This window comes from Mycetomoellerius zeteki, unplaced genomic scaffold, assembly GCF_001594055.1.
Source record: "Mycetomoellerius zeteki isolate Tzet28-1 unplaced genomic scaffold, Tzet1.0 scaffold98, whole genome shotgun sequence".
In the NCBI taxonomy this organism is placed as follows: domain Eukaryota; kingdom Metazoa; phylum Arthropoda; class Insecta; order Hymenoptera; family Formicidae; genus Mycetomoellerius; species Mycetomoellerius zeteki.
The window spans coordinates 1,670,959-1,687,205 of record NW_017258021.1 but is presented as its reverse complement, the minus strand read 5'-3'; the positions used below and the strand labels follow the sequence as shown (position 1 = coordinate 1,687,205).

General features: G+C 39.9%; 2 protein-coding genes across 5 annotated transcripts in view; one reads left to right on the top strand and one right to left on the bottom strand.

The window, feature by feature from the left end:
- msi (RNA-binding protein musashi) overlaps positions 1–16,247 on the bottom strand; it is a 100,967-nt gene that overhangs the window by 13,602 nt on the left and 71,118 nt on the right. Inside the window, exons 4-5 of the mRNA XM_018460819.1 lie at positions 1,920–2,160; positions 68–424 (exon numbers count right to left, since the gene is read on the bottom strand). Coding sequence (XP_018316321.1) covers positions 68–424; positions 1,920–2,160 — 598 coding nt within the window. The remainder of the gene's footprint in view (positions 1–67; positions 425–1,919; positions 2,161–16,247) is intronic.
- Positions 1–16,247, top strand: part of LOC108730879 (uncharacterized) — a 60,779-nt gene that overhangs the window by 29,237 nt on the left and 15,295 nt on the right. Inside the window, exons 3-5 of one of the 4 annotated variants that reach the window (XM_018460821.1) lie at positions 2,784–2,875; positions 3,366–3,441; positions 10,826–11,003. In XM_018460821.1, coding sequence (XP_018316323.1) covers positions 2,784–2,875; positions 3,366–3,441; positions 10,826–11,003 — 346 coding nt within the window. Of the gene's footprint in view, positions 1–2,783; positions 2,876–3,365; positions 3,442–7,342; positions 7,665–9,116; positions 10,001–10,825; positions 11,004–16,247 lie in introns of those variants that run through there. The other 3 variants (XM_018460823.1, XM_018460820.1, XM_018460822.1) reach the window with 3 other exon arrangements.

The following is a 16,247-nucleotide window of genomic DNA, read 5'->3' as shown; positions in this document are numbered from 1 at the left end:
CCCGCTTACCGAGCGCTAGCGCGCCCGGTTGCACCGCCTCCTTCGGCTGCGCCTTCTTACATTCGACCTTCTTGTTCTTGATCGTATGGAAGTGTATCTCGCACACGCGGTCCACCACGTCCTCGTTCTCGAAGGTGACAAAACCGAAGCCGCGATGACGTTTCGTTTGTTGATCCATCAGCATCACCGTCTCCTCCACCTTCCCAAATTGATTGAAGTAGGCCTTGACCTCGTCGCTGCTGGTGTCCTGACTGACACCACCCACGAAGATCTTCTTAGTGCGATTGGCCTGTTTCGCGCGATTCTTCGGCGTCGCGTGCTTCGGATCAATCTTCTTGCCATCCAGGGTGTGGATGGGACACTTGAGGACTTTGTCGACGCTACCGGGCTCGGCGAATGTGATGAAGCCGAAACCGCGGCTACGCTGTAACCGAACAAGCCGAGAACCGGCACGATGCACATGGACCGTCTATTGCGTGTCTCCCTCTTTTGTTGCGACTGCTTTTCGCTCTCGCAATCGAACGCTCCGACATCCGACTCATTTTTCCCGACTTGATCGAGGGTATACCGTTTTTATTCGCACTTCGTTCAGTTATCGCAAGACCGCTAAATGTTTAGGACGAGTTTTCATGACCATGAAAACTTTTCACGCGTTGGGACAAAGCTGATTATAATTTGTCGATTACTGCGAGTAAAATAAGTACCACACGATTTTCAGAAAATTACTGTTCACTTCTAGCCTGCTCAAATAGTCACCAAAACTGATCCGTTCGTCTTCTCCCTAACATTGCGGGTTCGATTCGGAATATAAGAATGCTCTGTGATTGCGAAATTATCCTGATCTTTAATAAATCCTGCTTTCGGTGATCTCTCGTAGCTTTTGTTATAAACGGTTAACTAGTGCTACCAAACTACCATTTGCATGCAAGACTGTCCAAGCCAATGTTTAAGACAAACATTCTAATGTTACGTGAAACAAAGACTGCGATAAGACTCAAATCCATTACGAACGTTAAGGAGCTACTAATATATATATAATATATATATAATATGTATAAATATTACGTCTGTCCCACCCATTCTCGTTCGCGAAATCTCCGATATTACACCCGCATTCGACATTTACCGCCTGCAAATCCGACAAAAGAAGAAAAAAAACAAAAACTCTGCCTCTCCCACCTTCTTTTAATATATAATGCGATTAATGCGATTAATAATACCTAATACAATCTACTTCTCTTGATACTTTATCAGCAATTAATTACACCGATTAGTACAACTTCTCATCTACTACGGTCTACTACGGTATATAGTTCGTGCAAAAGTGGAAGGAGAGATTGCTTGGTGCATCGAATCCTGTCGAGGTAAACTCCTTTCTCTCGCGGCATTTTCGCGGCCGACCCCCCGCGAAGCACGAGGATCGGGGTCGAGCCGAAAACCGTTACCGGCAAATCAACAGGCGCGGCATGAACGCGATTTGGAAACGCGTGGGCAATATACGAGGCTGTTCTCACCGTAAATTGAATAATATAAATTTAATCATATCCATGACATCAACAAAATATTCAATCAAAACTATTTTTGAAAATAAGTTTCTATAATCATATAAATTACACATACGATGCATTAGGAGATAGATAAGTACTGAATAAACTTAGAAATGTTAAATTAGAAAAAGAGATTAGAAAAACTAACTTCTCATACAAGTTTAAATTAAAAGATACTATTGCACGCATTCTCTTAATTAATGCGGCTTTGAAATATTATCAGAACGTGAAAACGCGAGATATAGGAATGAACGACTTTCGTTATTAGCTTGACAGCTGGTGAATTAGATGTCACGCGAGAACAACCTCGTACAATAAATAACCGTAATTGATCGGGCGAGCAAGCCGAGAGTTATGCTCAGATAGACCGACCTGCGTCATCGGATCCTTCATGATGAGAACATCGGTGACAGTGCCGAACATGTTAAAATATTCCCGTAGCTTTTCGCTGCTCGTCTGCCAGGAAAGGCCGCCCACGAAAAGCTTGCCCGGCGCCGGGTCGCCGCCGTTCGGCGTACTCCTGCCGGAGCTGCCTGAATGGCTACCGTTTATCGGCACCAACGTGTTGTGGAAGTCGTGCTCGATCGCGCCGTTTGTTGCCTCCATGCCGGCGCTGCGAACAAAAATAAATCGATCGTAAAACCATTTGCGGTCAAGCAAAAATCCACGTGCCATTCCGGCTCGTGTTAGTTTCCGTACTAAAAGCTATTAAATATTATATTATAATTTTATATAAGTTTTTTTTAAAACATATACCACCAATTCCTTTTATTTCTTAAAATAAAGCAATTTGAAAATAATATTGTTTATTCAATAACAATATTAATGAAACAAATAACATTTTATTAAAACAAGAACGTGACAAGAATGTGATTATTTTATTATTAATAGATACTAAAGAATTAACATGATTATTTTTAGTTAAACTACTGTTGACTAATATTGTTAATATATCATTTTTTCTATATATATAATTTTTCCTATATATATTTTTTTCATTCTTGTGATATATAAAGATGAACATTTTTAACTACAAAGCGTTTGCGTTAGTAATTTAATGCTAACATATTCGTGCGCAAATTAAATTATACATCAGTGTTAAATACAAACGGATTTCTATTTATTACATTTTGCAGCCATTCCTTGAGAAAAGCGTTCGTGCAGATGGCGATAAACATCTCACAAATATCGACAGTTTTATTAAGAGCTCGTGCTCGTATATTTTTCTTGTTTCAGTTGATACCGCTCGTCTTACTGAACGCTTGCGTAATGCTCGCCGTACCCTCCTTGATCTACCATAGATTGTTCATTACTACGATTGACGTTCAGTAAGTAGTGAGTTCTATGCTCTTCCGGATCGACGATAAAGTGAAACAAACACTCTGTCTCGCGCGACAAGTGTAAAAATAATATATCATTTCGCAAAACGATCGCGTCAGCAAACCCTGGAACTTGGACGGAAAATATAGCGCGGCCCGTCTATTCCTGTAAGCAATCTACATTCTATGTATAACGCCGATGTGTTAAGGTCACTGTGTCTGCCGAGAGCTAACGACCTTGGCACTGCCACGTTTTATGTCTACTTACGAGGAACTTTTACTTATGCCGTGTAATATGCCAAGCGGTCCGTTAAAAAAAAATATATATATTTTTATCACAGAATCAAGTAAAAACGGGAAATAACGTTCCTCGTCTACTGTTTTTTCGCATTTGCAATTTTTACGCATTCGTCAGGATTATGTAAATCACAAAAACTGCACGCGAGAATAAATACCTATATCTTTCCAAGTATAAGCGGATAATATTGTTGTCTTTTAGGTTGACCGATTACCAAAGATACGAAATTCCATCAGTACCGAGATTTTACGACCTGCGGAATCCTCGTATTTTGAAGGTGAGTTGTTCGCAAAATAAAAACACTTTTATTCTTGACGTTATAAAAATCATTTTCTAGTAGTTACTTTTGACATTTTCATAAAATTTATTTTTCATGAAATAAGTTTTTAGATAGTGTTCTCGTTTCATCCAAGCTGTTGTGTAGAATAATCGATAATCTCATGAGAAAAGAAAAACAATGTGTCCGTCCATGCCCTGTCTCTCGCAATATCCATAAAAAAAAAATCTCCGACCATCCACTGTTGCCACCGAACGCGCTTACATTTAATATCTAGAGACACGGATGAGCGCCAATATCTGATCAATTATTACGCCTGATGTAAAACATTCAGTTAAAGTAATTAATTAAAAGCAACGTGCACATAATCTGTAGAATTACGTGTCACTTATGACGTTTGCTATTATAAAACGAGATTAATTCTGACAATGATGTCATTATCATCCTTGATTAATTATTTTTACAATTATATTAATTAATTGCGTATGGCATTATTGTTGTCTTGTCTATATTCGCTTATATTCGACGTCGTTAAATAATTCGTGTTTTGACGTCACGAACCTACTGTGTTTATCGCGTTTAAAAATCTGTTACATTGTTTTATTCCGAAAGTCTTCGTCTCCTTATAATTAATAAATTACAAGATCGTTTCACGCCACATAATTTAATTCTTGATCAAATGCGAAATAAAAGTGCATTGCAGTTGGCTACTGCGGCATCTTTGATAGAATTATTTTGTCTTTTACTTATGCTGTATCCATATAATAATAACGAGCATCATGTCGTGAATTTTGCCATCGCAAAGCAAGACTGTACGCTTTTAAGGTATTTAAAAATTTAGCTAAATACAAATCTAAAAATAATTTTGTGGAACCATCAAAATTATTATTATAGGACGCTCAAATTGGTAAAATGTCAAAACTTGTTGTAAGCCTTTTGTAGCTCCTTATGTTTGAGATTTCCTACGCAATTATTTTGATGGTTCAATAAAATTATTGTCAAATCTACATCTAACTAATTTTTAAAAGTAAAATCGTCCTTTCCGTGTGGCTGCAGACATTCTGTGCGCGCTTTATTCACGTCCGATACATCCCTTCTTTTCTTTCAGTTAGAAAGATATCTCATATATCGCGAGTAACAAACCAATATCCCATCTACGAGCAGTACTGGCGTGGTCTCGCCCATGCTGCGTCTCGCATGTGACTCGAGAGATACGTATGAAACTAAGAGAAACTATGGTCGTTCCGTCGTGTATATCTAACCGGAGATATACCGTGCCGTCGCGATGCCTTTTCCCTCAGGATCCCAGCGTCGTAACGCGTCGTACATTCACCGCCAGCACCGACGGCGTTACGTCCGTACAGCGGGGGTGCGCGCGGGAAAGGAGAGGATGGCGAGTGGACGGGACAGCGGGGTGCGCTGTGTAGCAGCGGGGTGGACGGTCGGAGGAGAGCCACGGGGGTTGCGCGTTAGCCCGGTTCGGATATATCGCCGCGAGCGGCATGGTCGACATGCGCGCGACGAAGGGTGTCGCGGGGATGTAGGGCGGGTGGCATACAGGGGTTAGAGCAGGATGGAGTGCGGCGAGGGTGGAGCGGAAGGTCCGGACGAGCGAGAGAAGAGAGGAGAAAGAGCCAGGAGGGCGAAACGAGCGAGTCGTTTGGGGTTGGGAGTGGCGGCGGCGGTGGGACGAAGTGGCGCGAGGGAGAGCGGGTGGTAGTTGCCTGTCGTGGGGCACAACGCCGACGAGAACGCGCAGCCAGTGGATCAATACACCCCTCCGCGGCGTTCTTCTCGCCGTGTGCGGCTCGCACCACCGCACGGCTCTCGGCGCCGCTCGCTCGGTCATGTCGGCTTCGGTCTCCCGCGATCTCCCTCCTCCGAGGAAGCCGCGATCGGTCTCACCGAGGAAAACGTCTTACGACGTTTCCTCTCTTCATATTCTTTTTGTCTCCTTTCCCTCGTCGTAAGCTTTCTTCAACGGAACGTCATGATTATTAAACTCTTCCTTTTTTTCACGCTTTTCGCACTTATCGCTATCTTACTCCATTCGCTCTCACATTGAAGGTACGTCACACGATCGTACGTCTCGTTTCCAAGGGGGACGTTTATTGCCGTTAATATCGGAAAATTCTCCAGACGATTTTTTACTGGAGGGTAAAAAGTTGCAAGTTAAAAAAAGGATGTCTAGAGCGCGATATATCGTTTGCATCTTCCCTGCGATTTACTGTATCAAGCAGTCCTTTAACATTCGAAATGTCGTCTCTTGAAATCAGAATTTTTCCAATACAGCGATATCTTCAGATTGTCTTCCATTTAGTCCAAAGAGAAAATCAATCAATGGAACATCCACCGTGCATTCGTTCGTCCGTACGCACGCACGCATCGAATCCACGAAGTTGTGAGAAAAAAAACTCCGCAAGTCTCGTAATTAGATTTACGCCAGGATTAACGCATCGTTTTCATCAACAAATGTGATCTATGTTAAGTCTTTAAATTTTTTTGATTTTTTAATTATTTCGGAACAATGTTTATCTGTTTGTGTTCGTGTCTTCACACGTTACTGTTCACGCGAATTTAAAATTGTGTGCAAAATAATTCCGCGCGTTACAGATTTAATTTTCTCGTTGATGCGTCGTACGCTTTGCGGTTATCGAGCTATCGCCGCGAAATCGAAATATCGCCACGTAAACTGAGATTTAAAAAAACTGTTTGATGTGGTTCGAGTGGACGATTGCACAATCGGCCAGCGTGACGTGGGTTATCGACTATTTAATCGAACCATATTGTCATCGAAAAAAGATACACATCGGTAGATATATGGTTTTCGCGGCAATGTAAATAGCGATCCATAATCGTTCGATGATGCGATCATAAACGCGCATTATAAAAATTCATGAATGTCCATAACGCAACAAGCCAAGCATCCTCTTTTCCCGATGACCTCGATCGTCTTACGTTACGACGGTGAGGACGGGACGTGAGGTGAAAAAGTGAGTGAAAGAAAAAGAAAAAATAAAGAAAAAAGGAAAACAAAAGGGAGAAGGGTAGCGAAAGGGAGAGGAAGAGAAGTAACGATAGAAAGAGAAGGGATGAGAAAAAGAGAGATAGGAGGGAGAGTTGGATGGCTGAGGGGTGGCGAGACCAGTGTAGTGAGATCGTATGTACTTTCAGTATTTTCAGTATCGCTAGACATCCCTAGTACCAAGCAGCAGTCTCCGCGTCCGCCCCCAGCAACGTCGAGGGGTCGTACTCGGTCCCCCTCTCGCGCCGGTGCTACTCTTCCGCGCCCTGTGAGTTCTCTGTATCCCTCCCTGTCACGTATACGCACACAAACACACACAGATAAACACGCGCAAATACTCTCTCCCTCCCGCGCATGCGTGCGCACGTACACTAGACCGGAGGATCATATCGAAGACGAACAGGGTGAATTTTCCTCGCGGTGGGAGAGGCTCGAAGGTAGAAGAGCCCCAGTCCTAGTGGGGAGGAGGCGGGTGGGTGGTTGGGGAGAGGGTGCGGAGGCGCCGCCGCCACCGAGCGACGCAGTGCCGTCGGGACGCTCGACCGAATGATACGGCCTTCGCAAAGGGGTATTTTTCGCCGGCCGCCATATCTCGCTCAACAATCCGTTTGACTGCCGCACCGAGAAGCAGTTGGGAAGAGAAAGAGAAAAAGACAAAGAGAGAGAGAGAGAGAGAGAGAGAGAGAGAGAGAGAGAGAGAAAGAGAGAGAGAGAGAGGGAGCATCGAGAGAAGAGCAGTACTAACCCCGAACAAGGGGAAGGAAGACATCGGAGAGAAATCAGCCCACCGGCCGGGGATATTGTCCTGTCACAGCAGTACGCCTTTAAAGAGTTACTGGTGTGATGGGACATTGTCCTCGTCCTGGTGGTCCACTTCCAACCACGTCATCATCATCACCGTCAAGACTTGTCGAGACATAGGAGGATGTGGAAAGTGTATCATCGATTAAAAGTCGAATTGGTGTCGCGTGCTTTTGCCAGACGGTTTTCGCGATCAAGGGGACCGATAGAGGGTGAAAAAGTAAAAAATGGAGACGAAGATTTTATGAATGTTTGCATGATTACGGTGGAACTCTACGAACGGAAACAAAGAGGAAACGCCCGAACGCGACTGTTGTGTTACGTTGACCACCGGGTTTTTTTAACTCTTATAAACTATTACATTGTCCTCGATACTCGTCAGCGTGGACACACCATGGTACAGCAATGGTATTTCCAGTCGATAAGGCAGCTACCGAGAGGCGCGGCTGCTCGCCACACTGGTCGATTCAAAGAGCCGTTCTCACTTTCCTCAGCCGTCAACAGTTCTTTTTCTGCCCCTTTATTAAAATGCAGAAACGCAGAATTATTTTTAAAAATAGTGGAAATCGTTTTAATCGGTTTGTTGCGCAAGAAGACTGTTTGAATCGCCAAGGATCATGAAGTCACGACAAATGACAGAGGCATTCCGTTATCGGGACGCATCTACGTTGTACCTATAGTCCGCAAAATGGCCGGAGCGCGTCCGTGGATATTCCTGCGCGTTATCGTCGCGCAGTGACCCCTCGTTGAGAAATAACATCGCGTGTTGCTCGTATTAATCCGGAAAATGCTGATCTACTGCGGGCCGGTCGCCGCCCGGATGAGCTCCGGAAATTCTCTCGTTCGTCATTGATCGCACGAACACGACGGGTAATCCAATCGAAAGTCGGAACTGGAAGAAGGTCGTAGGTTGTAACATAGTTTCGGTGGAGGTCGGATGTGTCTACTCGTCACTCGTGTGAGATCGATACTTGAATAGGCAGAGGATTCGCGAAGGGCAAGTTTTGCTCTGGCAAATTCGCATGAAACCATAAGATTGAGATTAAAATATTGTCTAAAGAATATATAATGAAATTCAGAAATTTATTAACAGAATCATATTTGCGGTGTTATATATGACATTTCGATATTTTTCGTGACGCATGCTTCGATACTTCGTTGCCAAGTAATCAAAGATTAAAAGGTGGCGGCCTCTCTCTCTCTCTCTCTCTCTCTCTCTCTCTCTCTCTCTCTCTCTCTCGTTATTTATCTTCTTCTATTAATTCCGCACCTACAATAACCGCGCCACGACCATTTACTGAGTAATGAATCGGCCCTATTTCCGTTTACGACTAGCACATGGAATTGGAGCGACACTGCAAAGGGGTGGCGGACAACGGGGTCGATGAAAAGGTTAACGCTAGGTTGAGGTCGATCGTAAGCCTTCTGTCACTACTTTCTTTTCTTTTATTTTCCTATTTTTTATCCCGTCTCTCTCACGATTACTTTAACTTCAACATGGAAGAAGTGATCTTTGCTGTTCACAATAAACGCAGTTCCCGACTCAGTTTTCCGTTCTATTCAAAATTCGCATTCACAATAATTAGACTGTGTAGCATTATAGAAAAAAAACAAAATTTCATCACTCTCTTAACCTTTCGCGATACTTCAAGTTCAATATAGAAGAAGTGATGATTTTCGCTAAACAGTCCTTGACTTAGTTTTTATTTAGTCTAAAAGTCATAGTAGGTTTTCAAAGCGATTGCTTAGACCATAATACTATAGAAACAATGAAAAGAAATAAATTCGAGGATTTTATTAGACATTGTAAACAATAAATTTTAGTATAGGTGAAACTGAAGCGGCAAAGCGGACTATCTTCCCACTTGGTGTTATACCGAGGTTTTTGCATTCTGATGGTACCGTGGGAAAGGAATCGAAATAATTCCGTTGTCGAGTCAGAAACATCATTTCTAATTTCGTCCGTATTACCTTTTGATGTTCTAGTTTTTCTCGGCTGAATTAAGTAATATTGGATATCGATTTACATTTCCACCAACGCGTATTTAGATCTGGCTGAAAAGGTTTGTTCTTCAATTATAGACGATACGAAAATATCGTTGTATTCGATCAAATGAGACTTCAGAGAAAGAACGTTTTGTAATCTGTTCGATCAGACTTCATCTGAGATAAAAAGAAAAATTGCTCGCAAGCTTGAATAACCACGCAAATTGCTTTTCTCATGAAAGTTCAACGAAGAAGAAATGTTCTTCCACGATCCTCAATCTTGCTTCGTATAATCCATAGCATCGCCGTAATCTTTGTACAATATTCTTACATTGCAATAATTCAAAAGCTGCATTATCGGATGTATCTGCAGCACTCTCATCTTTTATTCAGTAGTATCTTCAAAGTGCACCACCGTGTGTCTCAACAGCCACAGTCATGTGTAAGAAAAAGTTCGAACGAAGAGAGTTAAGGAGGAATCAAGTCGGAGGTAAGCTCTAAAGTGAACAATTTCAAAACTAGTGCATACTTGGTACAATGAAACGTCAAGCGAAAAAATATTGAGGAATTCGTTTTAGAAGACGAAGATGCGTTTTTGACTGAATGAACACCTGCCGGATGCACTATTTCTTTTGGGATTTGATTAGCTGTCGCATTAGCCGGGCGAGGCATGTCAGAAGGTCGGAAAAGCAGCAACCCTATCGACATGACTGTTCCACGTCGAGCCACATTGATAAAACTACTGAGGTTGGATCTCGCACGGTTGGTAGTGGTGATGCGGTGGTGGTCGTGTGTTTGTCGTAGGGGATACAAGTGTGGGGAATATGGATGGAGGACCGGTGGGCATTGGGGTGGGTTTGTCGTGCAATCCTCCCGGTCCCCGCGCAGGTAGCTCAGGGCACCGACGCCAGGCGGCAGCACTGCCTTCATCCGTGTGGATCACTAGCATCTCTGCAAACATTGCTCTTTATGCGAAGCGGTGTTTGCAGAGGTGCCAATGATACACGAATCTTAGCTGAGACGTCGGGTGGCTCGATCCGCGGACTAGCAATCCATGGATCCGGGTTCGATCCCATCCACGCCTCACATACGCACGATTTTTTCTACGTTTAAGCAATGCTCTATCTGTGATTTAGAAAAACCTAACGTATCTTAGATTAAGGAGCATCATTGCTCCACTGACTACGCACTCTCCGGATTAAAGAAGTTAAGTTTGGTTAAGCATATGTAAAGACTTTAGCTAGTTGACAAACTTCTGTGACGTGATCTGACCAATTGCCTCTTTACCCTGTTGAGACAGGAACCAATAAATAAGAGAGAGAAAATGATCTTGACGGAGAGCTTCAAAGACTTAATTTATAGACTTTTCAGTCCGTATCTAAATAATATGTTAAATATGGTCAACGAAAATGAGAGAGAGAGAGAGAGAGAGAGAGAGAGAGAGAGAGAGAGAGAGAGAGAGAGAGAGAGAGAGAGGAAGCGTGAAGACGGCCATTTCCCATTACACCGTTGAATAGAAAGAAATAAGACTAGTCGTTTTCGCGTCCTATTTTATTAATTTCTGTCGATTAGTTTGACACACGGATGGCACAGTCTACAGATCATGTCTTTGGAGAGCAATACGTCGGAAGAAGAGAAAGAAGATCGATGCAGAGAGAAAGCCCGGTGTGCCTTACCATCGGGATGCGGAGGAACATGGTGGAAAAGGAAAGGGAGAGAAGGGGAAAAACCTCGCCATATTTAAATCTCCGTGAGAGTCTTTAGATAGAGAATTCTATAAATGTGTAGAATCTAGAGTATACACTATATCTGGCACTCGCAGAGATGTGTAGTTTTTTAGTGTATTATTATATTATTATTATTAGATATTCCGCTGTAAGATTCGGTCTGTACGATCTTGAATAAATTATACCGATATCGGAATTTCTGTTGCTTACTGAACGCTCCAATTTCGCTTTCGATCGGTCTTTATCGAATTATCGAAAATTATCTTAACTCAATTTACTAATTAAGCAAATTTGATCCGTTATTGGAGAGAACCACTCAAATCGCACTTCAAATCGCAGTTATATTTTTGGCAACATAAAAATTTTTTGGTAACTTCAAAACTATGAAAATTCGCGCGCACGCGGAAAAGGAGTGTCCATGTATACGTTCCTCTGTCACTGGCGACTTTATTGATATTAATGTGAATAACTCGAAAATAAATAAAAAATATTTTGATAACGAACAAACACGCAAATGGCATATAAAGTAAATTATTAGAGAAATATATTTCCCCGAGCAATTCGCATGCTTTGCACGTTGCTATCAGAGTAATTAGATTATATGCACACGTTGAAAAAAGTCCGGTTGCATTAATTGGAATTCTGGTTGAAAATGAACAAATTAGAATTTTCTGGTTGAATCTAAGATATATTTCTAGTCGAGATAACCGGAATTCTAATTCATAATATGATCAGTTTTCTTTCCATTTTCAACCAGAAAATTTTCTCAATGCACATTCCGTAAATGTGTCAAACACTATTCTAAAGAAACGCACCTCTTTGCCATCTCCCTCGTCTTATTTCCTATCTGTGTACGTTCTACTCCCCGTCTATCCAATGGAAAAAAATTTCAGTTCTCATTCTACAAACGAGAGAGAAATATTGCAAGGAAATGTAAAATCGTAGTTCCAGCAAACGAAAAAGCAGACTAAAAAAAAATATTCCAAGTGTGATTTTCGAAGCGTGAAAAAATGCAAGAGTGACTACGACCTATACACACACACACACACACACACACACACACACACACACACACACACACACACACACATATTCTCGGGCAAGCGACGTACCTTCTCTTTAGAACTTTTTTTTGAAGGTCTTTATAAAGGGAACGACTGTGCGGTAGTGGAGCGAAGGGCTGCCGCGTTTTAATTTATTTTAATTTAGGCGATATTAGTTTTAATTAAGGCGCACAATTAACGCGGAATACATCGTCGGCTTGTGACATGACGTGCTATAAGCGAGACGAAGATAAACCTTTAAAAGCTTTGAGAAGTTTAAGTGGATTTTAGGTGGAATGTAAATACTGATCGTGCATTGCGGCGCGGGCGTGTATTCGTTAGAAGAAACATCGCGAAATTTTTATAGGACTCTATGTACGTGCGTTTTATTCGATATTCGATTAAAATTTTCAGAGAGATTTAGTTATTACTGAAAATATAAAATTCGTTACAACAAGAAACATATAGAATATTTTCAGTGAATTTGATTTAACAATATTATAAGGAATTACATTATATGAGGAAACTCTCTGAAAAAAGTTGTAAAAAGATATAAATATAAATACACATATAATATATTTAAAAAGAGATATAAATATTTAATATAAAAATATTAATATAAAATAGGGAAAATTCTTTAGAAAAATAAATAAATTTTATCTTATTCTATTATTAAACATATTAATACCGTTATTTTCCTAATGTGAAAAATTTCATACAGTTTAATAACTTATTCCTGTTTGTATTTCTCTTAAATAATAGCACTTATCTTTCTTGTTGCACTTTTCTAACACAATATAACAATAACATTCGAACTCGTTCCGGAGTTTCTGTATTTTTTTCCATCTTTCTCCCAAGCATCCCTCTTCTCAAGTTTTCCCTCTCTGATTCTTGTATCCAGCACTCACGTTATTGGATCAATACGCAAGATTCCAATTAATCCACGGGGGGCATTCCCCTCGACAGATGGCCAACGGAAAACACTATAGTCTGCTATACCGACCCTCCCAAAAGCACATCGTCTTACGCATTATCCAGCACACAATAATGTGTTCCAAAAATGGCTTCGCGATAAAAATGTCAATGCAAAAATTAATACGCAGTAACTTGATGCATGATATGTATTATTACTTTATATATTTATCTTATATATAATTTAAACAGTAAAATAATCAAAACGGAACATAAGCTTCGATAAGCAGAACTGAAATATTGCGAAAGCACTATTTCAGTTTAATACTATATTAATGTTTATTGTTTGATGTTTCTTCTATGTCCGTATTTCTCTGATTCAATTTCGGCTGTTTTCTAAAAATTTTTAAGTGTTGCATATTTTAGACAATAAAATAGTGATAAATAAATTGCGTAAACCATATATTGCCATTTAAAAGACAGAATTAAAAGGATTGTAATGTAAACATCCAAAGATTGATTGCGCTTTCAATCTATTTGTGACGTATGGTTTTCCATTTTTACGAGGAAATAATTTTTGAAAAAGATACTGGCCACGTGTTATAAAATTTGTAAAGCCGCATGTGAGCATAACTTTTTTTAGAATAATTACGGGCGACTGCTGCGAATGCAAATCGTGAAAATGTTTTTGTTCTTTTTCGACTGAGATTGGGAATCCTGCTAATGGCATCATTAAGCAGATCGATCAGAGACGATTTTCATTCTACGGTTCGCACGATTTCATTGTCCTTTCAGTAGCAATCTTCCCTTCTATACTTCTATCTAGGCTAACTATCCCTTAACATTTCTTTTTCCTCTATTCTTTCTTTTAACTGAATTCACCATCGCAATTAGTCTAACCACATCGTCTCCGAGGTTCCTTCAAAGAAATCCGCATATTTACTTTAGAATGCAGCGTTTATTTTCTTCTTCGCGTTTCGTCGATTAAGACTTTTACCCTGAATAATTTCCGAAGTAATTACAGACTACCGTTCCAATGTGAATCTCGCGAAATCGCTTTTCATCTTGACATCCACAAGTCTTCATTACGGTAGCATGTATTTTAGGATTGATAGCCGCACAAAAAGGGAAAGTCACTCCCTTTAAATGACACGATACCGACCTACATTTATCACGATATCACACATTTCCCTTGGAGGATCGGTCACTTCACATGTCGCCACGCAGTTAATACGACCGCGCGGTTATATTAATCCACCTCGTCCCGCCGCATGTGGGCGTGGCGGTGTTTGCATTTAATTAATCATCTTGGCGCGGTACAATACCACCGCGCGATTCTATCGATCCGCCGACTGTCTCGAAATCATTTATTATACGGCATTATATTCCAGTTCGTTGCAGCGAATATTTACCAAAGCATTCTCACATGGTGAAATTTAATTTGCCACGTGCGTTACGTATTCAAACAATAATTTCCGAGCAGTAACTTTTGAGTTTATATCTGAAAATTGCGGAATTATTTAGAATAATTCACTGCAACGCTGCGATACGTTTTCAATGATATTAGTGACAACATTTACAAGTGTAAATGATGTAAGAATATAAAATGTTTCATTATGCATAATAATATCGAATATAATTTTGAGGCAAATTCCTTATTTGTAACAAATTTCTAATAACGTTCTATTAGCTTAACAGATAACATTTTAGGCTAATTTCTGATTGATTATTGATATCCACGAGAATGAAACATTTACGTCATGGGGACAATCACACACATATTTTCTGTGATTTTAAAATATCAATTAAATAAATAAGTTAAATTTTTTAATGATGGTATAATTTTTCATTAATTTCATTATTGTCAAATATTTTAATACCGTATACATCAAGCATTATAATTATCCAAATTGTTTCTAAAATTGTTAATGTAAATAAGATTCCCATGAATATATAGATAAACCTTGCTGCACCTTACTATCAGAACAATAGTTACATCTTAGAGATTATTATTGCTTCTTAGTTAAATATACAATACTTAGTTAAATATACCATATATTAAAATATATATGGTATTATCGAATTCAAAGCAGTTATTATAGAGCGATTTGTGGTAAAAGTGAATGGGGACTTATTGTGTGGACGTACGATAAATATAAGGTTGCTTCCAGGATATGCGAAAGAGATACACGCGATAAGAAACGGATAATGAATTTACCCGTAGTGGGTAAGCTACAGTCGGCAATATACAGCTACAATTTCCTATCTTGCCGACATACACGTTCTATTCCGATATACCAACGGAGTCAAGCCGATAAATACCGAAATTATAATGCATTTCACAGTTATTCAAATACACATACACTTGGCAACAGCAGCACATATATCTATACATCTATATATATATATATATATGTGTGTGTATATAATTTATATAATATATAGATATATATTATACACAGGGTCCAGCTGAATAACATGTAAAAGCGAGCACGACGAGATTCCTTATAAAAAAGTAAAAAAAACATGTAGAATAAAATTTTTCGACTTTCTGCTTAGTTTTCGAGAAAATCGAGTTTGAAAATTCATTGCGTACGTATGCTATTACGGCTAAGCTACGGTTTGTCGAGCGATTAATCACGCAACTAATTACGCATTCGAGCAATTAAAAAACCAAAATACGTTGCCAAAGGTTCAGGCATCGATAATTTGGTGAGCATAGTTATGTATTCGACAACGAGGACAACAATTCCAGCAATACTGTAATTGATAAAATAAAATTTTGTTCACTAAAAATTTTCTTTGTGTTTTTCCTTAAACCTAATAGCTTTTAGATTCCGTGTATACATTATTTATAAACACTATACGCGTTATACACCCCCATTAACCTAGACCCCCCACCATCGAAAATCAAATTCGCGATAGGTCAAAAATTTAGTGCTCTTTTGTTGCTAATTAGTTGCTCTAGAGCGAAATTTGTTGCTCCAACCGTTTAGCAGCAATAAAAAAAAATGGAGGGGGGTCCAGGTTAATATAAAGCTGGACCACCCCCATAATGAAAAAATATATATAGAGCTGCGATATCAAAAAAACAAATGCACCAGATTTTGTTGCTTTTTTGTTGCTCTAGGATAGCAAAGAAATATCGAAAAAAATCACATTGTTAAACAAATTCCGATAAATAATCAAAACTGCATTGTCGCGCGTCGCAACGTTATGACCAAAATTTACATGTATAGAATTTGTTACTCGCAAGTTTTTGGTACTAAAATGTTCCTTGGAACGTATACTATCGAAATATCCCGTTTCCGA